This window comes from Hyla sarda, chromosome 8 (assembly GCF_029499605.1).
Source record: "Hyla sarda isolate aHylSar1 chromosome 8, aHylSar1.hap1, whole genome shotgun sequence".
NCBI classification, from domain to species: domain Eukaryota; kingdom Metazoa; phylum Chordata; class Amphibia; order Anura; family Hylidae; genus Hyla; species Hyla sarda.
In genome coordinates this window covers 227,014,835-227,041,406 of record NC_079196.1, presented here as the reverse complement: position 1 = coordinate 227,041,406, position 26,572 = coordinate 227,014,835, and the positions used below count along the sequence as shown (strand labels likewise).

Genomic DNA, 26,572 nt, shown 5'->3' with positions numbered 1-26,572 from the left:
ACAACTCGCTCCACCTCCATGTTGCAGGGAGATTAGCAATGGTGCCTGTATATAGCCTGGATCTCTGGAGTTATACCTCTTTTTAATAAGGCTCACCTGTACTATTACCCCCTAAGTATGTCCATCGTTATGTTTAAACTTGAAAGTATGGTCTAAAGCAAAGTAGATGTTTGGACCCCTTGGACGCCCATCTGGTACAATCCAAAATTGACTGGAATATGTAAACTCCAAGTGAGAAATACAGGGGATTCAGTATATTAACCTATTTTCTATAGCTCAGAACCAGCAGACGCCTCTACATAAATCCTGCGAGGCTGTGCACTGGAGGAACATTCATTCAGACCGGTGGAGGAGATGCCGGTCCTGGTAAACGTCCCCCTTAGTGTGCACGATACAGATATCAAGAGAACAATGAATATTAAACCATATTTTATTGATAAGCCAAAGAGAACTGATTTAGTGTAATACACAACACATTCCATATATCAGACACTGATCCCAGGAGCTAACTCTTCTCCAGATCGCCGATGAGCGGAGCGTTATGCTTTCTCAGAGATTCCAGGAGCTTATCCTTGCCTTCTTTTCCCCAGGATTTCACATAACAGAAGAGTTCTCGCATCTGCTCCTGGGAGGGCCTCAAGTTGCGCACTCTGTCATATGGTTCCTGTGTCAGCAGCCTCCACTGCTTCAGATCATCTAGGATCGGATCCACCAGAGTCACCCGCTGTATCAGTGCCGCTTCATGGATGTCCACAAAATGACGGGGCTTCGTCCCCTGTCCTGACAGTGCTGCACAATGTCTATCCTCAAAAGGCTCCTGAGGAGGCATCATCACCCGTCCTGTCGGTGCTGCGCGATTCACAGTCATAGGAGATGGTCCAGGTATTGACTGCCTACTATGTACAATAACAATCGGAGCCACCACAGGCGGTCGTATCGCTTCTGGAAAATATCCTGTAATAAGAAAATATTTGCAGTCAGATGTCATTCAATCTGTTTTCCCACATGACAGCAACTTTCTCCGTATCATCTCAACTACTACACAACACTGATAGACAATGACCTCTCAGGAGACTCTTTATAAAAACAATAATGTGGGTGTCCTCCTGTAACCCCCTGCCTTAGGCTGCAACTCTGCTTATCTAGACCAGTGTTTCCCAACCCAGTCCTCAAGGCACACCAACATTCCGGGTTTTTTCAGTTACTCCATTGGAATAGAACAGGGAAAAATTTAAATCCTGGACTGTTGGTTTGCCTTGAGGACTGGGTTGGGAAACACTGATCTAGACTATGAGCACAAGCTCAGCAGGAAGTCTGAACATAGTGAGCAGTGTATTGAGTTGCAGTGTACTGTGTTGAAGTATTGTGTTGCAGTGTATTGAGTTGCAGTGTATTGTGTTGCAGTGTATTGTGTTGCAGTGTACCATTTTGCAGTGTATTGAGTTGCAGTGTACTGTGTTGTAGTGTATTGAGTTGCAGTGTATTGAGTTGCAGTGTATTAAGTTGCAGTGTATTGTGTTGCAGTGTATTAAGTTGCAGTGTATTGAGTTGCAGTGTATTGAGTTGCAGTGTACTGTGTTGCAATGTATTGTGTTGCAGTGTATTGAGTTGCAGTGTACTGTGTTGCAGTGTATTGAGTTGCAATGTACTGTTTTGCAAAGTATTGCGTTACAGTGTATTGTGTTGCAGTGTATTGAGTTGCAGTGTACTGTGTTGAAGTGTATTGAGTTACAGTGTACTGTGTTGCAGTGTATTGTGTTGCAGTGTACTGTGTTTCAGTGTATTGAGTTGGTGCATTGTTTTGCAGTGTATTGAGTTGCAGTGTACTGTTTTGCAGTGTACTGTTTTGCAGTGTATTGAGTTGCAGTGTAAGTGTTGCAGTGTACTGTGTTGCAGTGTACTGTTTTGCAGTGTATTGAGTTGCAGTGTACTGTGTTGTAGTGTATTGAGTTGCAGTGTATTAAGTTGCAGTGTATTGTGTTGCAGTGTATTGAGTTGCAGTACTGTGTTGTAGTGTATTGAGTTGCAGTGTACTGTGTTGCAGTGTATTGTGTTGCAGTGTATTGAGTTGCAGTGTACTGTGTTGCAGTGTATTGAGTTGCAATGTACTGTTTTGCAGAGTATTGCGTTACAGTGTATTGTGTTGCAGTGTATTGAGTTGCAGTGTACTGTGTTGAAGTGTATTGAGTTACAGTGTACTGTGTTGCAGTGTATTGTGTTGCAGTGTACTGTGTTTCAGTGTATTGAGTTGGTGCATTGTTTTGCAGTGTATTGAGTTGCAGTGTACTGTTTTGCAGTGTATTGAGTTGCAGTGTACTGTTTTGCAGTGTATTAGTTGCAGTGTAAGTGTTGCAGTGTACTGTGTTGCAGTGTACTGTTTTGCAGTGTATTGAGTTGCAGTGTATTGAGTTGCAGTGTATTGGGTTGCTGTGTATTGGGTTGCAGTGTATTGGGTTGCAGTGTATTGAGTTGCAGTGTATTGAGTTGCAGTGTATTGAGTTGTAGTGTACTGTGTTGAAGTATTGTGTTGCAGTGTATTGAGTTGCAGTGTACTGTGTTGTAGTGTATTGAGTTGCAGTGTATTGAGTTGCAGTGTATTGTGTTGCAGTGTACTGTGTTGTAGTGTATTGAGTTGCAGTGTATTGAGTTGCAGTGTATTGAGTTGCAGTGTACTGTGTTGCAGTGTACAGTGTTGCAGTGTATTGGGTTGCTGTGTATTGGGTTGCAGTGTATTGGGTTGCAGTGTATTGAGTTGCAGTGTATTGAGTTGCAGTGTATTGAGTTGCAGTGTATTGAGTTACAGTGTACTGTGTTAAAGTATTGTGTTGCAGTGTATTGAGTTGCAGTGTACTGTGTTGTGGTGTATTGAGTTGCAGTGTATTGAGTTGCAGTGTACTGTGTTGTAGTGTATTGAGTTGCAGTGTATTGAGTTGTAGTGTACTGTGTTGCAGTGTACTGTTTTGTAGAGTATTGAGTTGCAGTGTACTGTGTTGCAGTGTATTGAGTTGAAGTGTATTGAGTTGCAGTGTATTGGGTTGCTGTGTATTGGATTGCTGTGTATTGGGTTGCAGTGTATTGAGTTGCAGTGTATTGAGTTGCAGTGTATTGAGTTGCAGTGTACAGTGTTGCAGTGTATTGGGTTGCTGTGTATTGGGTTGCAGTGTATTGAGTTGCAGTGTATTGAGTTGCAGTGTACTGTGTTGCAGTGTACTGTTTTGCAGAGTATTGAGTTGCAGTGTACTGTGTTGCAGTGTATTGAGTTGCAGTGTATTGGGTTGCTGTGTATTGGGTTGCAGTGTATTGAGTTGCAGTGTATTGAGTTGCAGTTTATTGAGTTGCAGTGTATTGAGTTGGTGTATTGTTTTGCTGTGCATTGAGTTGCAGTGTACTGTGTTGCAGTGTAATGAGTTGGTTTATTGTTTTGCTGTGTATTGAGTTGGTGTATTGTTTTGCTGTGCATTGAGTTGCAGTGTACTGTTTTGCAGTGTATTGAGTTGCAGTGTACTGTGTTGCAGTGTATTGAGTTGTTTTATTGTTTTGCTGTGTATTGAGTTGGTGTATTGTTTTGCTGTGCATTGAGTTGCAGTGTACTGTTTTGCAGTGTATTGAGTTGCAGTGTATTGAGTTGCAGTGTATTAGGTTGCAGTGTATTGTGTTGCAGTGTATTAAGTTGCAGTGTATTGTGTTGCAGTGTATTGAGTTGCAGTACTGTGTTGTAGTGTATTGAGTTGCAGTGTATTGAGTTGCAGTGTACTGTGTTGCAGTGTATTGTGTTGCAGTGTATTGAGTTGCAGTGTACTGTGTTGCAGTGTATTGAGTTGCAATGTACTGTTTTGCAGAGTATTGCGTTACAGTGTATTGTGTTGCAGTGTATTGAGTTGCAGTGTACTGTGTTGCAGTGTATTGAGTTGCAATGTACTGTGTTGCAGAGTATTGCGTTACAGTGTATTGTGTTGCAGTGTATTGAGTTGCAGTGTACTGTGTTGAAGTGTATTGAGTTACAGTGTACTGTGTTGCAGTGTATTGTGTTGCAGTGTACTGTGTTTCAGTGTATTGAGTTGGTGCATTGTTTTGCAGTGTATTGAGTTGCAGTGTACTGTTTTGCAGTGTATTGAGTTGCAGTGTACTGTTTTGCAGTGTATTAGTTGCAGTGTAAGTGTTGCAGTGTACTGTGTTGCAGTGTACTGTTTTGCAGTGTATTGAGTTGCAGTGTATTGAGTTGCAGTGTATTGGGTTGCTGTGTATTGGGTTGCAGTGTATTGGGTTGCAGTGTATTGAGTTGCAGTGTATTGAGTTGCAGTGTATTGAGTTGTAGTGTACTGTGTTGAAGTATTGTGTTGCAGTGTATTGAGTTGCAGTGTACTGTGTTGTAGTGTATTGAGTTGCAGTGTATTGAGTTGCAGTGTATTGTGTTGCAGTGTACTGTGTTGTAGTGTATTGAGTTGCAGTGTATTGAGTTGCAGTGTATTGAGTTGCAGTGTACTGTGTTGCAGTGTTCTGTGTTGCAGTGTACTGTTTTGCAGTGTATTGAGTTGCAGTGTATTGGGTTGCAGTGTATTGGGTTGCAGTGTATTGAGTTGCAGTGTATTGAGTTGCAGTGTATTGAGTTGCAGTGTATTGTGTTAAAGTATTGTGTTGCAGTGTATTGAGTTGCAGTGTACTGTGTTGTAGTGTATTGAGTTGCAGTGTATTGAGTTGCAGTGTACTGTGTTGTAGTGTATTGAGTTGCAGTGTATTGAGTTGTAGTGTACTGTGTTGTAGTGTATTGAGTTGCAGTGTATTGAGTTGTAGTGTACTGTGTTGCAGTGTACTGTTTTGTAGAGTATTGAGTTGCAGTGTACTGTGTTGCAGTGTATTGAGTTGCAGTGTATTGGGTTGCTGTGTATTGGGTTGCTGTGTATTGGGTTGCAGTGTATTGAGTTGCAGTGTATTGAGTTGCAGTGTACAGTGTTGCAGTGTATTGGGTTGCTGTGTATTGGGTTGCAGTGTATTGAGTTACAGTGTATTGAGTTGCAGTGTACTGTGTTGCAGTGTACTGTTTTGCAGAGTATTGAGTTGCAGTGTACTGTGTTGCAGTGTGTTGAGTTGGTGTATTGTTTTGCAGTGCATTAAGTTGCTGTGCATTGTGTTGCTGTGTATTGTGTTGCAGTGTATTGAATTGCAGTTTACAGTGTACTGTGTTGCAATGTATTGAGTTTCAGTGTACTGTGTTGCAGTGTACTGTGTTGCAGTGTATTGAGTTGCAGTGTATTGGGTTGCTGTGTATTGGGTTGCAGTGTATTGGGTTGCAGTGTATTGGGTTGCAGTGTATTGGGTTGCAGTGTATTGAGTTGCAGTGTATTGAGTTGCAGTTTATTGAGTTGCAGTGTATTGAGTTGGTGTATTGTTTTGCTGTGCATTGAGTTGCAGTTTACTGTGTTGCAGTGTAATGAGTTGGTTTATTGTTTTGCTGTGTATTGAGTTGGTGTATTGTTTTGCTGTGCATTGAGTTGCAGTGTACTGTTTTGCAGTGTATTGAGTTGCAGTGTACTGTGTTGCAGTGTATTGAGTTGGTTTATTGTTTTGCTGTGTATTGAGTTGGTGTATTGTTTTGCTGTGCATTGAGTTGCAGTGTACTGTTTTGCAGTGTATTGAGTTGCAGTGTATTGAGTTGCAGTGTATTAAGTTGCAGTGTATTGTGTTGCAGTGTATTAAGTTGCAGTGTATTGTGTTGCAGTGTATTGAGTTGCAGTACTGTGTTGTAGTGTATTGAGTTGCAGTGTATTGAGTTGCAGTGTACTGTGTTGCAGTGTATTGTGTTGCAGTGTATTGAGTTGCAGTGTACTGTGTTGCAGTGTATTGAGTTGCAATGTACTGTTTTGCAGAGTATTGCGTTACAGTGTATTGTGTTGCAGTGTATTGAGTTGCAGTGTACTGTGTTGAAGTGTATTGAGTTACAGTGTACTGTGTTGCAGTGTATTGTGTTGCAGTGTACTGTGTTTCAGTGTATTGAGTTGGTGCATTGTTTTGCAGTGTATTGAGTTGCAGTGTACTGTTTTGCAGTGTATTGAGTTGCAGTGTACTGTTTTGCAGTGTATTGAGTTGCAGTGTAAGTGTTGCAGTGTACTGTGTTGCAGTGTACTGTTTTGCAGTGTATTGAGTTGCAGTGTATTGAGTTGCAGTGTATTGGGTTGCTGTGTATTGGGTTGCAGTGTATTGGGTTGCAGTGTATTGAGTTGCAGTGTATTGAGTTGTAGTGTACTGTGTTGAAGTATTGTGTTGCAGTGTATTGAGTTGCAGTGTACTGTGTTGTAGTGTATTGAGTTGCAGTGTATTGAGTTGCAGTGTATTGTGTTGCAGTGTACTGTGTTGTAGTGTATTGAGTTGCAGTGTATTGAGTTGCAGTGTATTGAGTTGCAATGTATTGAGTTGCAGTGTACTGTGTTAAAGTATTGTGTTGCAGTGTATTGAGTTGCAGTGTACTGTGTTGTAGTGTATTGAGTTGCAGTGTATTGAGTTGCAGTGTACTGTGTTGTAGTGTATTGAGTTGCAGTGTATTGAGTTGTAGTGTACTGTGTTGTAGTGTATTGAGTTGCAGTGTATTGAGTTGTAGTGTACTGTGTTGCAGTGTACTGTTTTGTAGAGTATTGAGTTGCAGTGTACTGTGTTGCAGTGTATTGAGTTGCAGTGTATTGGGTTGCTGTGTATTGGGTTGCTGTGTATTGGGTTGCAGTGTATTGAGTTGCAGTGTATTGAGTTGCAGTGTATTGAGTTGCAGTGTACAGTGTTGCAGTGTATTGGGTTGCTGTGTATTGGGTTGCAGTGTATTGAGTTACAGTGTATTGAGTTGCAGTGTACTGTGTTGCAGTGTATTGTTTTGCAGAGTATTGAGTTGCAGTGTACTGTGTTGCAGTGTGTTGAGTTGGTGTATTGTTTTGCAGTGCATTAAGTTGCTGTGCATTGTGTTGCTGTGTATTGTGTTGCAGTGTATTGAATTGCAGTTTACAGTGTACTGTGTTGCAATGTATTGAGTTTCAGTGTACTGTGTTGCAGTGTACTGTGTTGCAGTGTATTGAGTTGCAGTGTATTGGGTTGCTGTGTATTGGGTTGCAGTGTATTGGGTTGCAGTGTATTGGGTTGCAGTGTATTGGGTTGCAGTGTATTGAGTTGCAGTGTATTGAGTTGCAGTGTATTGAGTTGCAGTTTATTGAGTTGCAGTGTATTGAGTTGGTGTATTGTTTTGCTGTGCATTGAGTTGCAGTTTACTGTGTTGCAGTGTAATGAGTTGGTTTATTGTTTTGCTGTGTATTGAGTTGGTGTATTGTTTTGCTGTGCATTGAGTTGCAGTGTACTGTTTTGCAGTGTATTGAGTTGCAGTGTACTGTGTTGCAGTGTATTGAGTTGGTTTATTGTTTTGCTGTGTATTGAGTTGGTGTATTGTTTTGCTGTGCATTGAGTTGCAGTGTACTGTTTTGCAGTGTATTGAGTTGCAGTGTATTGAGTTGCAGTGTATTAAGTTGCAGTGTATTGTGTTGCAGTGTATTAAGTTGCAGTGTATTGTGTTGCAGTGTATTGAGTTGCAGTACTGTGTTGTAGTGTATTGAGTTGCAGTGTATTGAGTTGCAGTGTACTGTGTTGCAGTGTATTGTGTTGCAGTGTATTGAGTTGCAGTGTACTGTGTTGCAGTGTATTGAGTTGCAATGTACTGTTTTGCAGAGTATTGCGTTACAGTGTATTGTGTTGCAGTGTATTGAGTTGCAGTGTACTGTGTTGAAGTGTATTGAGTTACAGTGTACTGTGTTGCAGTGTATTGTGTTGCAGTGTACTGTGTTTCAGTGTATTGAGTTGGTGCATTGTTTTGCAGTGTATTGAGTTGCAGTGTACTGTTTTGCAGTGTATTGAGTTGCAGTGTACTGTTTTGCAGTGTATTGAGTTGCAGTGTAAGTGTTGCAGTGTACTGTGTTGCAGTGTACTGTTTTGCAGTGTATTGAGTTGCAGTGTATTGAGTTGCAGTGTATTGGGTTGCTGTGTATTGGGTTGCAGTGTATTGGGTTGCAGTGTATTGAGTTGCAGTGTATTGAGTTGCAGTGTATTGAGTTGTAGTGTACTGTGTTGAAGTATTGTGTTGCAGTGTATTGAGTTGCAGTGTACTGTGTTGTAGTGTATTGAGTTGCAGTGTATTGAGTTGCAGTGTATTGTGTTGCAGTGTACTGTGTTGTAGTGTATTGAGTTGCAGTGTATTGAGTTGCAGTGTATTGAGTTGCAGTGTACTGTGTTGCAGTGTACTGTGTTGCAGTGTACTGTTTTGCAGTGTATTGAGTTGCAGTGTATTGGGTTGCAGTGTATTGGGTTGCAGTGTATTGAGTTGCAGTGTATTGAGTTGCAGTGTATTGAGTTGCAGTGTATTGAGTTGCAGTGTACTGTGTTAAAGTATTGTGTTGCAGTGTATTGAGTTGCAGTGTACTGTGTTGTAGTGTATTGAGTTGCAGTGTATTGAGTTGCAGTGTACTGTGTTGTAGTGTATTGAGTTGCAGTGTATTGAGTTGTAGTGTACTGTGTTGTAGTGTATTGAGTTGCAGTGTATTGAGTTATAGTGTACTGTGTTGCAGTGTACTGTTTTGTAGAGTATTGAGTTGCAGTGTACTGTGTTGCAGTGTATTGAGTTGCAGTGTATTGAGTTGCAGTGTATTGGGTTGCTGTGTATTGGGTTGCTGTGTATTGGGTTGCAGTGTATTGAGTTGCAGTGTATTGAGTTGCAGTGTATTGAGTTGCAGTGTACAGTGTTGCAGTATATTGGGTTGCTGTGTATTGGGTTGCAGTGTATTGAGTTGCAGTGTATTGAGTTGCAGTGTACTGTGTTGCAGTGTACTGTTTTGCAGAGTATTGAGTTGCAGTGTACTGTGTTGCAGTGTGTTGAGTTGGTGTATTGTTTTGCAGTGCATTAAGTTGCAGTGCATTGTGTTGCTGTGTATTGTGTTGCAGTGTATTGAATTGCAGTTTACAGTGTACTGTGTTGCAATGTATTGAGTTGCAGTGTACTGTGTTGCAGTGTACTGTGTTGCAGTGTATTGAGTTGCAGTGTATTGGGTTGCTGTGTATTGGGTTGCAGTGTATTGGGTTGCAGTGTATTGGGTTGCAGTGCATTGAGTTGCAGTGTATTGAGTTGCAGTTTATTGAGTTGCAGTGTATTGAGTTGGTGTATTGTTTTGCTGTGCATTGAGTTGCAGTGTACTGTGTTGCAGTGTAATGAGTTGGTTTGTTGTTTTGCTGTGTATTGAGTTGGTGTATTGTTTTGCTGTGCATTGAGTTGCAGTGTACTGTTTTGCAGTGTATTGAGTTGCAGTGTATTGAGTTGGCTTATTGTTTTGCTGTGTATTGAGTTGGTGTATTGTTTTGCTGTGCATTGAGTTGCAGTGTACTGTTTTGCAGTGTATTGAGTTGCAGTGTATTGAGTTGGTGTATTGTTTTGCTGTGTATTGTGTTGCAGTGTACGGTTTTGCAGTGTATTGAGTTTGCAGTGTATTGTGTTGCAGTGTATTGAGTTGCAGTGTACTCTGTTGCAGTGTATTGAGTTGCAGTGTACGGTTTTGCAGTGTATTGAGTTTGCAGTGTATTGTGTTGCAGTGTACTGTTTTGCAGAGTATTGTGTTGCAGTGTACTGTTTTGCAGAGTATTGTGTTGCAGTGTACTGTGTTGCAGTGTATTGAGGTGCAGTGTATTGAGTTTGCAGTGTATTGAGTTGCAGTGTACGGTTTTACAGTGTATTGAGTTTGCAGTGTACTGTGTTGCAGTGTACTGTTTTGCAGTGTATTGAGTTGCAGTGTACGGTTTTGCAGTGTATTGAGTTTGCAGTGTACTGTGTTGCAGTGTATTGAGTTGCAGTGTACGGTTTTGCAGTGTATTGAGTTTGCAGTGTACTGTGTTGCAGTGTACTGTGTTGCAGTGTACTGTTTTGCAGTGTATTGAGTTGCAGTGTACTGTGTAGCAGTGTACTGTGTTGTAGTGTATTGAGTTGCAGTGTATTGAGTTGCAGTGTATTGAGTTGCAGTGTACTGTGTTGCAGTGTACTGTGTTGCAGTGTACTGTTTTGCAGAGTATTGAGTTGCAGTGTACTGTTTTGCAGAGTATTGAGTTGCAGTGTACTGTGTTGGAGTGTATTGAGTTGCAGTGTACTGTGTTGGAGTGTATTGAGTTGCAGTGTATTGAGTTGCAGTGTACTGTTTTGCAGAGTATTGAGTTGCAGTGTACTGTGTTGGAGTGTATTGAGTTGCAGTGTATTGAGTTGCAGTGTACTGTGTTGCAGTGTACTGTTTTGCAGTGTACTGTGTTGCAGAGTATGGAGTTGCAGTGTACTGTTTTGCAGAGTATTGAGTTGCAGTGTACTGTGTTGGAGTGTATTGAGTTGCAGTGTACTGTGTTGGAGTGTATTGAGTTGCAGTGTATTGAGTTGCAGTGTACTGTGTTGCAGTGTACTGTTTTGCAGTGTACTGTGTTGCAGAGTATGGAGTTGCAGTGTACTGTGTTGCAGAGTATGGAGTTGCAGTGTACTGTTTTGCAGAGTATGGAGTTGCAGTGTACTGTGTTGCAGAGTATGGAGTTGCAGTGTACTGTTTTGCAGAGTATGAAGTTGCAGTGTACTGTGTTGCAGAGTATGGAGTTGCAGTGTACTGTGTTGCAGAGCATGGAGTTGCAGTGTACTGTGTTGGAGTGTATTGAGTTGCAGTGTATTGAGTTGCAGTGTTGAGTTGCAGTGTACTGTGTTGCAGTGTACTGTTTTGCAGTGTACTGTGTTGCAGAGTATGGAGTTGCAGTGTACTGTTTTGCAGAGTATGAAGTTGCAGTGTACTGTGTTGCAGAGTATGGAGTTGCAGTGTACTGTGTTGCAGAGTATGGAGTTGCAGTGTACTGTGTTGGAGTGTATTGAGTTGCAGTGTATTGAGTTGCAGTGTATTGAGTTGCAGTGTACTGTGTTGCAGTGTACTGTTTTGCAGTGTACTGTGTTGCAGAGTATGGAGTTGCAGTGTACTGTTTTGCAGAGTATGAAGTTGCAGTGTACTGTGTTGCAGAGTATGGAGTTGCAGTGTACTGTGTTGCAGAGTATGGAGTTGCAGTGTACTGTGTTGCAGAGTATGGAGTTGCCGTGTACTGTTTTGCAGAGTATGGAGTTGCAGTGTACTGTGTTGCAGAGTATGGAGTTGCAGTGTACTGTTTTGCAGAGTATGGAGTTGCAGTGTACTGTGTTGCAGAGTATGGAGTTGCAGTGTACTGTGTTGCAGAGTATGGAGTTGCAGTGTACTGTGTTGCAGAGTATGGAGTTGCAGTGTACTGTGTTGCAGAGTATGGAGTTGCAGTGTACTGTGTTGCAGAGTATGGAGTTGCAGTGTACTGTGTTGCAGAGTATGGAGTTGCAGTGTACTGTTTTGCAGAATATGGAGTTGCAGTGTACTGTGTTGCAGAGTATGGAGTTGCAGTGTACTGTGTTGCAGAATATGGAGTTGCAGTGTACTGTGTTGCAGAGTATGGAGTTGCAGTGTACTGTGTTGCAGAGTATGGAGTTGCAGTGTACTGTGTTGCAGAGTATGGAGTTGCAGTTTACTGTGTTGCAGAGTATGGAGTTGCAGTGTACTGTGTTGGAGTGCATTGTTCACTGCTTGCTGGGCTAGGTCATAGGGTTACAGGAGTCATCAATACTATTTCAATAATACTTTTCCAGTAGACCCATCAAGTTCTCACATAGTACCAAAAATTCTGTCCAGAAAATACCTGGCTAAGCCTCTGTTCACATTTGCATAGGAGGCCCCAGTGAGATCTCCAAGAACATATTCTGTCAGATTTCACGGTTCACTGAATACAAACCACAATTGGGCAATCACCATCAGCGGCTTCGTTCGGAGCCCCCACTGGTTGTTTTGTCAGAACTGATGGAAAGAAAAAGCGCAGCAAGCGGAGGTATACTCAAAATGAATGGCGCCATGATGGAATCTGACAGACCCCTAAATAAGTCAGAGGTGTCCATCAGGCAAAGTTGTTTGTTAATCAGTGGGCCCAGCAGTATCGTCATGGTTTCCACTTTAACCCCTTAAGGACATAGCGATTTTTCATTTTTTCACTTTCACTCACATTCTAAGAGCCATAACACTTGTAATTTTTCTGCCTACAGACCCATATGAGGTTTGTTGTTTTTTGCATCACCAATTGTACTTTGTAATGACATCAACTTACAGAAAAACAAAAAAAATATTTGTGGGGCAAACAAAAGCCCACCCATTTTGTAACTTTTTGGGGCTTTTGCGTCCACGCAGTGCACTTTTCTGTAAAAATTTGACATTATATTTATTCTGTAGCTCCATACGATTACAAGGATACCCAATTTATGTAGGTTTTATTTTATTTTACTACTTTCAAAAAAATCTATGCTTAAAATTGTCCTCTTCTGACTCCTTTCACTTTTTTATTTTTCCATATCCGGGAATGTGTATGGGTTAATTTTTTCCACTGTAATCTGTATTTTTTATTATTATTATTATTATTATTATTATTTTATTATTATTTATTTTGATGTGATTTTTTTATCACTTTTATTAGCTTTTTTATGTTATATAAAATGACCAAAAATCTGCATTTCTGGACATTGTTGTTTTTTAATATTTACCACATTTACGTGTGGTTTAATTAACATTATATCTTTAATATTTTGGACATTGGAAAAGGGGGGTGATTTAAACTTTTATTAGGGAAGGGGCTTATTCACCATTTTTTTTTACTCTCTATTTACTATTTTGTAGTCCCCATAGGAGACTATTACCTGCATTCTTTAGACTGTATACACTGAACAATGCTGTGCCATAGGAACCTGCCATAGAACAGCATTGATCAGTGTTATCAGCGCTCCATTAGTACAGGCTGCTGTGGATTCCTGCACTGTTGGTGCGCCGATAATACAGATGGAAAGCAGGTAATAGACCTCTATCTGTGCGTTAAGCTGATTGGGACCCTGCGATTTAGTTGAGGTGGTCCTACTCAGCTCTCTGAGCTAACCATCAACTATTTTTAGCACTTTTACATGCTGCAATAAACTTTGATTGTGGCATCTAAAGGGTTTATGCAAGACATGGGCAATGTCCAGCCTTAGTCATGGGTCCTGGCTGCTGATAGTAGCTGGGACCCATCGGGTATGAAGCATGCTCATGTTCTAAGAGTGCTTTGTAGACTTCATACATTTACACCTTGTGTCCTATAGGGGTTAATGGAAGTCATACAGTGGTGTGAACAGAGTCTAAGAACACTTCGGACTGTGTCGTATTTATGTGTCTTTTTGATTGTCCCATTATGTGGCTAAAAAACACACAAATCTCAAATATTAACCTGGCATGAAACTCTTTCGATATAAGGACAGGTGCAAAAATGCACAGAGGGATAAAAAATCTCTCAAAAGCCTGACGTTCATTTACCTGTTGGTTGCTGTTTTGTTCTTTTTGGTTTTACACTTCCGCCATTTTGCTCCTCTCTCTTTCGTTTGCGGGCCGCAGTTTCACCGGTTTGCTCTTTCACAGTTGACTTCTTCGTAGGTTGAGACACTGTAGAGACATACAGTCGGTGTAACCTAGTTCATGTGTTCTATGATAACATTGTTATTCTCAGTACAGTTGGGTGAACGTGACGTGATCCACCAGAAGAGGTTAAATCTTATGGACACTTATTTAGATTAGGAACAAAATCAAAATGTCCATAATGTGAATGTTACCCAATTATAATGAGTCCTATTCAATGCTACTTCATAATGATCAATACCAGACACACTCTACGTAGGTGTTCACCAGTTTTTGGGTTTTCTACCTTTTTTTGGTTTGACATCTTTACCAGGCTGTTGGCTTTTTGTGGGTTTAGGACTTTTTCCTGCTCCAACGTTCTCCTTAAGGGGTGCAACACTGGTCTGTCCAAAACCTGCATGAGGAGCTGTGTACATGAAATAATAAAGACAAAAAACAATAACAAAAAAAAATGAAACAAATTTGCCCATTAAACGTCATATCACAATAACATGAAGAAACCAACAATTTATACCAACTCTAACGTGTCCACTTTATCAACTGTTGCCTTAGTTTCTTGTAACCAAAGTTCAGTCTTCTACCTAAAGGCTAAGTACCCATTTATCTTAGCTTTTTTTTGCATTTTGCAAGTCATTTTTGCCAGTCTGATGATTTTTCAACCATTTTTGGGTTGGAGTAAAAGTAGCCAAAAAAAAAAACGTCACTTTGTAACTGTAACTTTTTGGGACCATTATGTCCCAAAATAAGTGCTGAAATTTAGATGTATTTTGGCAAGTGCCAAAAATAGGTCTCTTACATGCAATGTCTCCAAATTGAGTGTGGACTAAGGGACATTTTCTCACTGAATTCAACAGAATTTGTGGAGTTTGTTTTAAAGACGTGAAAGGCCGTTCATGGGCTGCTTTGCATCTGAAAAATTGCAACAAAATACATAGTGTGAATATATAGCCAAACACTTTCTTCTGACCAACTCCAGCCTGACCTCATCCATTCACCTGTAAGGACTGTGCACACATAGATAACTTTGGACTTCTAACCAGAGATACAAGATGAGATACAGTTTGGATACATGGAGGTTCTAGGACCCTGTTGGTCACCTTTAGCCTGGATACATTTTATTTTGTCATTGAGTGTACTTCATACTGTTTAATACCACCCAATGCTCTACATAGCCATTTACTAGTTGTCGGCTTTCTTTCTATTTGAGGTTTTATATCTTTACCTGGATGTTGTCCTTTCCCTGCTGTACATCCTGTAGGACCCCCGGTGGGTTGCGCATTCACAGTCGGCTTTTTTAAGGGCTTTGGACTTTTTCCTGCTTTATCCTTCTTCTTCGGCTTTGCAGCCCTGACTTTACCACCACACGTTCGAGGAGCTTTGTACATGAGATAAAAAACATAAAAAACAACTTGACCATTAAAAGTCACATCGTAATAACATGAAGAACAAAATAGTTACATGAAGAAAAAAATAGTTACATAGTATATAAGATTAGAAAAAGACAAGACACAAAGACAAGAAAAAAAAAGACAAGAAGCAAAGACACCATCAAGTTCAACCTAAAACCCTACTGTGTTGATCCAGAGGAAGGCAAAACCACATGACAGGAAAAATTCCTTCCCGACCCCAATATGGCGATCAGAATAAATCCCTGGATCGATGTTCTGTTTGCATAAATCTGTATCCATAACTTGTAATATGTTTTTTTTCCAAAAACACAACCAGGCCCCCCTTGAACTTGTATCGAGTCAGACATCACAACATGATGCGGCAGAGAGTTCCATAGTCTCACTGCTCTTACAGTAAAGAATCTCTGTCATTGATGATGGTGAAACCTTCTTTCCTCTAGACGTAGAGAATGCCCACTTGTCATGGTTACCGATAGAGATGAGCAAATCAAATCTGACGAATCAAAATTTGTTACGAATTTCATGAAAAATTTGATTCGCAATGAATGTGAATATAGCCGCGAATCTATCTTGTGAATCGCTTCATTAAGCTCCATTTAGTGCGGTCCAGGCTTCAGGGCATCTAAAATGGTGGATCCACATGTGAGGTCATGGGGCAAGGAATCCTGGGAAGGCAGGAACAAGGGTAGGCGGGATGACCCTGAATCATATGCAGGATGCAGCCTATCAGCAGCCAGTCACCCTTGTGATGTCACAGCCCTTTATATTCGGCATTCATATTTCAGCTAATCACTTCATCTTTTCACTGCAGAGAGATAGGACAGCGCTGTGTGTTACACAGAAAAACTTTGACCAGCAGCGTTTCACCTCCTAGTCACATCAGCGTTCTGGTGGACAGAGAGCAGTGCCTTATTCACTGAAAATAATTTTTACTGCAACCATTAACCTCTCAGTCACTATAATCAGTCCTATTCAATGCTACTTCATAATGATCAATACCAGTCGTACTCTACGTAGGTTTTCTACCTTTTTTTGGTTTGACATCTTTACCAGGCTGTTGGCTTTTTGTGGGTTTAGAACTTTTTCCTGCTCCAACATTCTCCTTCTGGGGTGCAACACTGGTCTGTCCAAAACCTGCATGAGGAGCTGTGTACATGAAATAATAAAGACATAAAAAACAATAACAAAAAAAAAATTTAAAATTTTTCCCATTAAACATCATATCACAATAACATGTAGAAACCAACAATTTATACCAACTAACTTGTCCACTTTATCGATGGTCGCCTTAGTTTCTTGTAACCAAAGTTCAGTCTTCTACTCAAAGGCTAAGTACCCACTTATCTTTTGCAGTTTTTTTGCATTTTGCAAGTCGTTTTTGGCTTTTATTTATTTATTTTGAGCCATTTTTGGGTTGGAGTAAAAGTAGCCCAAAAAAAAGTAACTTTGTAACTGGAACTTTTTGAGACCATTATGTCCAAAAATAAGTGCTGAAATTTAGATGTATTTTGGCAAGTGCCAAAAATATGTCCCTTACATGCAACGTTTCCAAACTGAGTGTGAACTAAGGGACATTTTCCCACTGAATTCAACAGAATTTGGGGAGTTTTGTTTTACATCCCAAAAATTGCAACAAAATACATAGTGTGAATTTATAGCCAAACACTTACTTCTGAGCAACTCCAGCCTGACCTCATCCATTCACCTGTAAGGACTGTGCACACATAGATAACTTTGGACTTCTAACCAGTGACCCATAACCTGCATCACAAGGTGCTAGGTATTCTTGTTAATGTTAATTAGAAGGAACCAGAGATGATCTTAGACCTTTATAGACCATGGATTGTGCTCATCACTAGAGATGAGCGAATCGAAGTTGACGAACCCGAATTCGTTACGAATTTCATGAAAAATTCGATTCGCAACGAATACGAATATCGCTGCGATTCTATTGCGCGAATCGCTTCATTAAACTCCATTTTACAGTGTTCCAGGCTATTGGGCACCTAAGATGGCGGATCCACATGTGAGTACATGGGGCAGGGGATTATGGGAGGGCGGGAATGAAGGTAGGCGGGATGACCCTGAACCACATGTGAGATGCAGCCTATCAGTGTTCACTGACCCCTGTGATGTCACAGCCCCTATATAATCGGCGGCCATCTTGTCTCTCTTCATTTCATGTATGCACTCAGATGGAGAGGACGGGACTGTGTGTGTGTGAATAGCTCATACCACAGCGTTACACTGCAACTGCTAATCACATCAGCATTAGGGAAAGGCAGGAGTGCAGAGTGCTGTGCTGTTACTCTGAGAAGGATCATTGATTGCTAAACCTCCTATTCACGTTATTGAGCATTGCAGCAGAGAGGGGCAGATAGCTGTCAGCTGCCTCATACAGATCTCCAAGCTGCCTCAACTTTATCATCCATCTTATCTCCTCATTCTTCAGCACAATTGAGGTTTTTTTTTCTCCACAAATCTTCTGCTGCTCAGAATTGTGTGACAGAGTGCAATTTAGGGGTTAATCCCTGGATTTGTTTATTGTGGTGCTGCACTGTTGGGTCCTGCTGCTGTTCAGAAATACGTGATTCTTCAGTGGACTGTAGTGCATTTGTACCATTTTGTACCTGTTAATCTTACAAGGGGCTACATACTGTGCAAGTCCAAATAATACTATTCACCGGCTGTTAAAAATAAAAAAATAAAGAGTTTTTTCTGCATATAGTTATGCATATATAACTGCCCTCATCAGTGCATACCGCATAGGTACATCCAAGTATTGTACCATTTAGTACCTGTTAAGCTGTCAAGGTGCTCCATACCGTCAGAGTCCAAACAATAGTATCCACCGGCTGGTGTTTTACAAAAATACAGAGTTTTTTCTGCGTATAGTTAGGCATCTTACTGCCCTCATCAGTACATACCGCATATGTACATCCAAGTATTGTACCATCTTGTACCTGTTAATCTGTCCAGGGCCTACATACTGTGAAAGGACAGCCGTAAGTAATCACCTGCTGCTGCTCTAGACAAATACTGTATAAGAGTAGTGAAGCGTATTGTAATACCCTCATAAACACACTAAGTATGTCAGGCAGAGAAGTGCCAGGACGTGCACAGAGGAGTGGCAGAGGCCTAAATACTTCAGGCAGAGTTGGCAGCAGACTAGGGGCGAGTGGCAGCAGGAGTCGCAGCGAGAGGCCTGTGCTTCCGTTATCAGCCAGCGGTCGTGTCTCCACCAGCAACCCATCTGCCGCCATCGATAGGTTATCATGCTCAACCACATCATCACAAGTGACATCTGACACCCCCAGCCAACAGTCGGTGGGTTCCTCAGACACAACCCTCAGTTGGCATGGCCCGGGAGTAGTCCCTGTCCTCCCATTGCCTTTGTCCTATGCTGTTCCCTCTCCTAGAGAAGTATCTTATGCTGTGGGTTCAGCTCCACTATTTACTGAGGACGATCTAATAGAGGACAGTCAGCGGCTACTGGACAGCCAAGAAGGAGAGGAGACATGCACCGTTTGCTCCGCTAGGCGGCCAAGTAGTGATGAGGAGAGTGACGTGGGAGTCGGTGTTGCAAGTGTTGAGGGTCCTGAAGCAGACACTGCTGGGAAACCTGAGGAGGACATCAGTGACGTGCACACAACTGTTGATGATGATGAAGCCGATTGCAATTGGGAGCCGGGTGCAGAAGGGGCTTCATCATCATCAGGAGAAGAGAGTTGCAGGTTGCCCTTGAGGCAGCAAGGCGGTAGCACGGTTGGCAGTCAGCGTGGTGGCAGGAGTGGAAATTCAGGAGCCAAAGTGCCCAGGGGAGACCACCTGCTTCGTGGCAGCCTACCTTTCCAGGAGGTAGTGGAACAGGGGTTCCTGGAGACGGCACCAGTAGCAGTCAATTAGTGCGGACTGCGGGTGGGAAAATCAGCTACTCGGCGGTGTGGACGTTTTTCATAAGGCATCCGGAGGAGGTTCACGTAGCCACATGCAAGATCTGTCGGCAGAAGGTGAAGCGTGGCCAGGGTCCCAATGTCGGCACCACAGCCCTGCGTCAACACATGCTTCGCCACCATAAAGCGGCCTGGGAGAACCGTGGCTCCGATGTAGTGGTCCAGCCTGCCGCATCACCCAGTGGCCATCCGCTCCCTCCTTCATCCAGCCAAGGCTCCACCACCTCAGCCAAAGGGAGCATTGTGTCAAACCCTCCTTCTGTCGCTCCTGCTTCTCCCGCTTTTAGTCAGCCATTCCGCCAACAATCCATCGGCAAAGCCATGTCCAAGAGACAACAGTATCCGCCCACTCATCCAACGGCGCATACTGGTGTGGCATACTGGTGTACAGGTGGTGGCATACCTTGACATGGCCATGCCAACAACCATTGAAGATCCGCTGGACTTCTGGGCAGCCAAACTTGATTTATGGCCACAACTAGCAGAGTTTGCCCTGGAAAAGCTGTCCGGCCCGGCCAGTAGTGTGCCATCAGAGCGGGTGTTTAGTGCGGCCGGGGCCATAGTCACCCCAAGGCAAACTTGTCCGTCCACCAAAAATGTGGAGAGACTGACGTTTGTCAAGATGAATCAGGGATGGATCAGCCAGGATTTCCAGCACCAATGCCTGATGCCTCAGAGTAGATTGACCATGGTGCCACACCAACATTTCCCAATTATGGTTGGTTATGAAACCCTCTTTGGTACTGCAATTGCCTCAGGGGTGGACACAGACAGCAGAGGGCCCCTGTGCAAAGAATGTGCCTGCCCCACCCCCCATATGTCTATTGTTCAGGACCCCCCCCCCCCCCCCCCCCCGCTCTCATTTCCCCCCTCACTGCTTCCATTGACCTCCCTGCTCTTTCTTCCATTCACCCCTCCTGCCCCTCCTTCCATTCACCCCCCACTTCCATTATTTCCATTACCTCCTGCTCCTTCCATTCTCCCCATCCTGCCCCTCCTTCCATTCACCACCATGCTTCCACTACCCCCTGCACCCATTAACCCCTCCTGCTCCTTCCATTCACCCCATCCTGCCCCTCTTCCCCCCCCCTGCGCTTCCATTAACCCCCCCTGCTTCTTTCATTCACCCCATCTTGCCCTCATTCCATTACCCTCCCTGCTTCCAGTAACCCCCTCCCCCTGCTTTTATTAACCCCCTCCCCATGCTTCCATTACACATACACCCCCCACTTCCCTTAACCCCCTGCTTCCATTAACCCCCCCCCCCCCCCTCTCGTTCCATTCACCCCATCCTGCCCCTCTTTCCATTCTCTCCCCCTGCGCTTCCATTACACACACACACATCCATTTCCATTAACCCCCCCCCCCTGCTTCCATTAACCCCCTGCTCCTATAATTTAGGTAGATAGATAGATAGATAGATATGAGATAGATAGATAGATATGAGATAGATATGAGATAGATAGATATGAGATAGATAGATATGAGAGAGATAGATAGATAGATAGATAGATAGATAGATATGAGATAGATAGATAGATATGAGATAGATAGATATGAGATAGATAGATGGATATGAGATAGATAGATGGATATGAGAAAGATATGAGATAGATAGATAGATAGATAGATAGATAGATATGAGATAGATAGATAGATATGGGATAGATAGATAAATAGATAGATAGATATGAGATAGATAGATACATATGAGATAGATAGATATGAGATAGATATGAGATAGATAGATAGATAGATATGGGATAGATAAATAGATAGATAGATATGAGATAGATAGATACATATGAGATAGATAGATATGAGATAGATATGAGATAGATAGATAGATAGATAGATAGATATGGGATAGATAAATAGATAGATACATATGAGATAGATAGATAGATAGATAGATAGATATGAGATAGATATGAGATAGATAGATAGATAGATAGATATGAGATAGATATGAGATAGATAGATAGATATGGGATAGATAAATAGATAGATAGATATGAGATAGATACATATGAGATAGATAGATAGATAGGTAGATATGAGATAGATAGATATGGGATAGATATGAGATAGATATGAGATAGATATGAGATAGATAGATAGATAGATAGATAGATATGAGATAGATAGATAGATAGATAGATATGGGATAGATAAATAGATAGATAGATATGAGATAGATAGATATGAGATAGATAGATATGAGATAGATATGAGATAGATAGATATGAGATAGATAGATAGATAGATATGAGATAGATAGATATGAGATAGATATGAGATAGATAGATAGATAGATAGATAGATAGATAGATAGATATGAGATAGATAGATATGGGATAGATAAATAGATAGATAGATAGGACATAGATCAGTGTTTTCCAACCAGGGTGTCTCCAGCTGTTGCAAAACTACAACTCCCAGCATGTCTGGACTGTAGTTTTGCAACAGCTGTGGAATCTGTAGGCGCTATATAAATAAATAAATAAATTATAAATTATAACAGCTGGAGGCACCATGGTAGGGAAACACTGATCTATGCCCAGTCTATCCATCTGTCTATATATCACAGTGTTTACCAACCAGTGTGTCTCCAGCTGTTGCAAAACTACAACTCCCAGCATGCCTGGACAGTCAAAGGCTGTCCTGGCATGCTGGGAGTTGTAGTCTTGCAACATGTAGGCACTTTTGTTGAGAAACACTGCAAACTTGCAAAGCCCTAACCCGCTCATCTTTATAAAGTTACCTACTGTTTCCACAGCCCACGGCCCCCAACTCACCGGGGGTGCAGTGTAATCCGAGACAGGGGCCACATGATGGCGGGGATGAAGAGGAGCTGAGGCAGTTGTTCCTCATGAAGTTATCGGGGGATGAAGCCCGGCCTGATGCAGGGACAGGTCAGAGGGCTTGGAGCGGACTCCCTGCCTGTGCGGGGCACGTCTACTCCCACCAGCCCCTCTGCTCTTAAAGCGACAGTTACACTAACGGGGGGGCCTCCCTCCCAAGGCCCGGGCCCAGCGTACAGATACCTCTATAGCTATGCCACAGGCGGTGGGCCCCCTTACTTGCTGGGCCCTTGTGCAGTTGAACCTCAGTTGTACTCATGCATCAGCCAACTCCAGCCTGTGCCATTCAGGCAATATATGGTTTACGGATGGCGCTGCTGGGCCTGGGTCTGGGAATGTCAAATTTTCTCCTAGGTAGCACCCGCTATCCATAAGTCTTCTTCATAAATTTCTACAATTGTTGTGTTTTTTTGGAGGGATTGTGAAGCCCTAGTGTGTACTCATGCATCAGCCAACTCCAGGCTGTGTCATTCAGGCAATGTATAGGTACCACCCGCTGTCCTAAATATTCTTAAAATTATTTTAAAAATGGTTGTTTTTTCTTTGGGATTGTGAAGCCCTGGTGTGTACTCAATGCTGCTTCCTGCTCCACTCTGTTAGCCCGTTGGTCCTGTGACAGTGTGCTACTCCGCCTTCACATCCTCCACTGTGTCTTAAGCCTCCACTGCCCGGACAAGTCTCAGTGGCCCTTCAGCATACCATGTGTGCAGGTCACGGCGGTGTCACGCTGTTCTTCACATGGTTTGCCTTGGCGAGAAGTGTTGGAAACAATGGCCGGTCAGGGCAATGGAGACGTTTCGCCTAAATCTCACGGCCACATGAGCCCTGTGGGGGCTTGTTGGATTTGGTCCTTCGTACCCACACGCTGGGGTCCGGGACACGCAAAGGTTGTTTTAAATTTCAAATCAAAAAATGATGGCGCTGCTGAGCCTGGGTCTGGGAATTTCACATTTTCTCATGGGTAGCACCCGCTATCCAAAATCTTTTTCAAAAATTTCTAAAATTGTGGTGTTTTTTGGGGGGAATTGTGAAACCCTGGTGTGAACTCTTGCATCAGCCAACTCCAGGCTGTGTCATTCAGGCAATATATGGGTTACTGATGCCGCTGTGGGGCCTGGGTCTGGTAATTTCAAATTTTCTCATAGGTAGCACCCGCTATCCAAAATCTTTGGTTTAAATTTCTTAATTCATCTTTTAATCTTAGGGATTGTGAAGGCCTAGTGCCTACTCATGCTGCTGGCAACTCCAGGCTGTGTCATTCATCCACTATATGGTCTCCTCATGCTGCCAACACCTCCACGCTGTGTCATTCAGCCACTAAATGGTCTCCTCATGCTGCCAACACCTCCATGCTGTGTCATTCAGCCACTATATGGTGTCCTCATGCTTCAGCCTCATCCAAGCTGTGTCATTCAGCCACTATATGGTCTCCTCATGCTGCCAACACCTCCACGCTGTGTCATTCAGCCACTAAATGGTCTCCTCATGCTGCCAACACCTCCACACTGTGTCATTCAGCCACTATATGGTCTCCTCATGCTGCCAACACCTCCACACTGTGCCATTCAGCCACTATATGGTCTCCTCATACTGCCAACACCTCCACACTGTGCCATTCAGCCACTATATGGTCTCCTCATGCTGCCAACACCTCCACACTGTGTTATTCAGCCACTAAATGGTCTCCTCATGCTGCCAACACCTCCATGCTGTGTCATTCAGCCACTAAATGGTCTCCTCATGCTGCCAACACCTCCATGCTGTGCATTTCAGCCACTATATGGTCTCCTCATGCTGCCAACACCTCCACGCTGTGTCATTCAGCCACTAAATGGTCTCCTCATGCTGCCAACACCTCCACGTTGTGTCATTCAGCCACTTTATGGTGTCCTCATGCTTCAGCTGTTACGCCTAGCGCTCCGGGTCCCCGCTCCTCCCCGGAGCGCTCGCAGCGTCCTCTCATTCGCATCGCCCCGGTCGGACCTGCTGACCGGGCGCGCTGCGATATTACTCCCAGCCGGGATGCGATTCGCGACACGGGACGCGCCCGCTCGCAATGCGCATCCCGGCTCCCGTACCTGACCCGTTCCCCGTCTGTGTTGTCCTGGCGCGCGCGGCCCCGCTCCTTAGGGCGCGCGCTTGCCGGGTCTCTACGATTTAAAGGACCACTGCGCCACTGATTGGCGCAGCAGGCCTAATCAGTATCCTCACCTGTGCACTCCCTACTTATACCTCACTTCCCCTGCACTCCCTCGCCGGATCTTGTTGCCATTGTGCCAGTGAAAGCGTTTCCTTGTGTGTTCCTAGCCTGTGTTCCAGACCTCCTGCCGTTGCCCCTGACTATGATCCTTGCTGCCTGCCCTGACCTTCTGCTACGTCCGACCTTGCTCTTGTCTACTCCCTTGTACCGCGCTTATCTCAGGAGTCAGAGAGGTTGAGCCGTTGCCGGTGGATACGACCTGGTTGCTACCGCCGCTGCAAGACCATCCCGCTTTGTGGCGGGCTCTGGTGAATACCAGTAGCAACTTAGAACCGGTCCACCAACACGGTCCACGCCAATCCCTCTCTGGCACAGAGGATCCACCTCCTGCCAGCCGAATCGTGACATCAGCTTCATCCAAGCTGTGCCATTAAGCCACTATATGGTCTCCTCATGCTGCCAACACCTCCACACTGTGCCATTCAGCCACTATATGGTCTCCTCATGCTGCCAACACCTCCATTCTGTGTCATTCAGCCACTATATGGTCTCCTCATGCTGCCAACACCTCCATTCTGTGTCATTCAGCCACTATATGGTGTCCTCACGCTGCCAACACCTCCACGCTGTGCCATTCAGCCACTATATGGTCTCCTCATGCTGCTCAGTTCTATTGAAGCGAATTGAGCCAAGTTGTAATACCACACATAACCTGCGGTCAGGCGTGGTGGTCTTTTTGGAAGAAATTAGTTCTGTTTTTCTAATACTGGATAACCCCTTTAAAATTGGTCAGGGTCCCAGTGCTCAGTGCTGTACAATAAAAAGTAGCTCTTAGTAGCCCAGATACAAGATAAGATACTGTTACGCCGAGCGCTCCGGGTCCCCGCTCCTCCCCGGAGCGCTCGCTTCTCTCTCGCTACCGCAGCGCTCCGGGCAGCTCCACTGACCCGGTGCGCTGCGATACCGTCTCCAGCCGGGATGCGATTCGCGATGCGGGTAGCGCCCGCTCGCGATGCGCATCCCGGCTCCCGTACCTGACTCGCTCTCCGTCTGTCCTGTCCCGGCGCGCGCGGCCCCGCTCCCTAGGGCGCGCGCGCGCCGGGTCTCTGCGATTTAAAGGGCCACTGCGCCGCTGATTGGCGCAGTGGTTCCAATTAGTGTGTTCACCTGTGCACTCCCTATTTATACCTCACTTCCCCTTCACTCCCTCGCCGGATCTTGTTGCCATTGTGCCAGTGAAAGCGTTTCCTTGTGTGTTCCTAGCCTGTGTTCCAGACCTCCTGCCGTTGCCCCCGACTACGATCCTTGCTGCCTGCCCCGACCTTCTGCTACGTCCGACCTTGCTTCTGTCTACTCCCTTGTACCGCGCCTATCTTCAGCAGTCAGAGAGGTTGAGCCGTTGCTAGTGGATACGACCTGGTCACTACCGCCGCAGCAAGACCATCCCGCTTTGCGGCGGGCTCTGGTGAAAACCAGTAGTGACTTAGAACCGATCCACTAGCACGGTCCACGCCAATCCCTCTCTGGCACAGAGGATCCACTACCTGCCAGCCGGCATCGTGACAGTAGATCCGGCCATGGATCCCGCTGAAGTTCCTCTGCCAGTTGTCGCCGACCTCACCACGGTGGTCGCCCAGCAGTCACAACAGATAGCGCAACAAGGCCACCAGCTGTCTCAACTGACCTTGATGCTTCAGCAGCTACTACCACAGCTTCAGCAATCATCTCCTCCGCCAGCTCCTGCACCTCCTCCGCAGCGAGTGGCCGCTTCAGGCCTACGACTATCCTTGCCGGATAAATTTGATGGGGACTCTAAATTCTGCCGAGGCTTTCTTTCCCAATGTTCCCTGCACTTGGAGATGATGTCGGACCAGTTCCCTACTGAAAGGTCTAAGGTGGCTTTCGTAGTCAGCCTTCTGTCTGGAAAAGCTCTGTCATGGGCCACACCGCTCTGGGACCGCAATGACCCCGTCACTGCCTCTATACACTCCTTCTTCTCGGAAATTCGAAGTGTCTTTGAGGAACCTGCCCGAGCCTCTTCTGCTGAGACTGCCCTGTTGAACCTGGTCCAGGGTAATTCTTCCGTTGGCGAGTACGCCGTACAATTCCGTACTCTTGCTTCAGAATTATCCTGGAATAATGAGGCCCTCTGCGCGACCTTTAAAAAAGGCCTATCCAGCAACATTAAAGATGTTCTGGCCGCACGAGAAATCCCTGCTAACCTACATGAACTCATCCATCTTGCCACTCGCATTGACATGCGTTTTTCCGAAAGGCGTCAGGAGCTCCGCCAGGATATGGACTTTGTTCGCACAAGGCGTTTTTTCTCCCCGGCTCCTCTCTCCTCTGGTCCCCTGCAATCCGTTCCTGTGCCTCCCGCCGTGGAGGCTATGCAGGTCGACCGGTCTCGCCTGACACCTCAAGAGAGGACACGACGCCGCATGGAGAATCTCTGCCTGTACTGTGCCAGTACCGAACACTTCCTGAAGGATTGTCCTATCCGTCCTCCCCGCCTGGAAAGACGTACGCTGACTCCGCACAAAGAGGAGACAGTCCTTGATGTCTACTCTGCTTCTCCACGTCTTACTGTGCCTGTGCGGATATCTGCCTCTGCCTT

The 26,572-nt window shown here is 44.2% G+C and overlaps 1 protein-coding gene across 1 annotated transcript in view; it reads right to left on the bottom strand.

The window, feature by feature from the left end:
* Window positions 1-451: 451 nt before the first annotated feature.
* LOC130285438 (uncharacterized) overlaps window positions 452-26,572 on the bottom strand; it is a 42,380-nt gene continuing 16,259 nt past the window's right edge. Inside the window, exons 7-11 of the mRNA XM_056536834.1 lie at window positions 15,965-16,084; window positions 14,752-14,904; window positions 13,816-13,935; window positions 13,431-13,556; window positions 452-954 (exon numbers count right to left, since the gene is read on the bottom strand). Coding sequence (XP_056392809.1) covers window positions 506-954; window positions 13,431-13,556; window positions 13,816-13,935; window positions 14,752-14,904; window positions 15,965-16,084 — 968 coding nt within the window. The 3' untranslated portion in view covers window positions 452-505. The remainder of the gene's footprint in view (window positions 955-13,430; window positions 13,557-13,815; window positions 13,936-14,751; window positions 14,905-15,964; window positions 16,085-26,572) is intronic.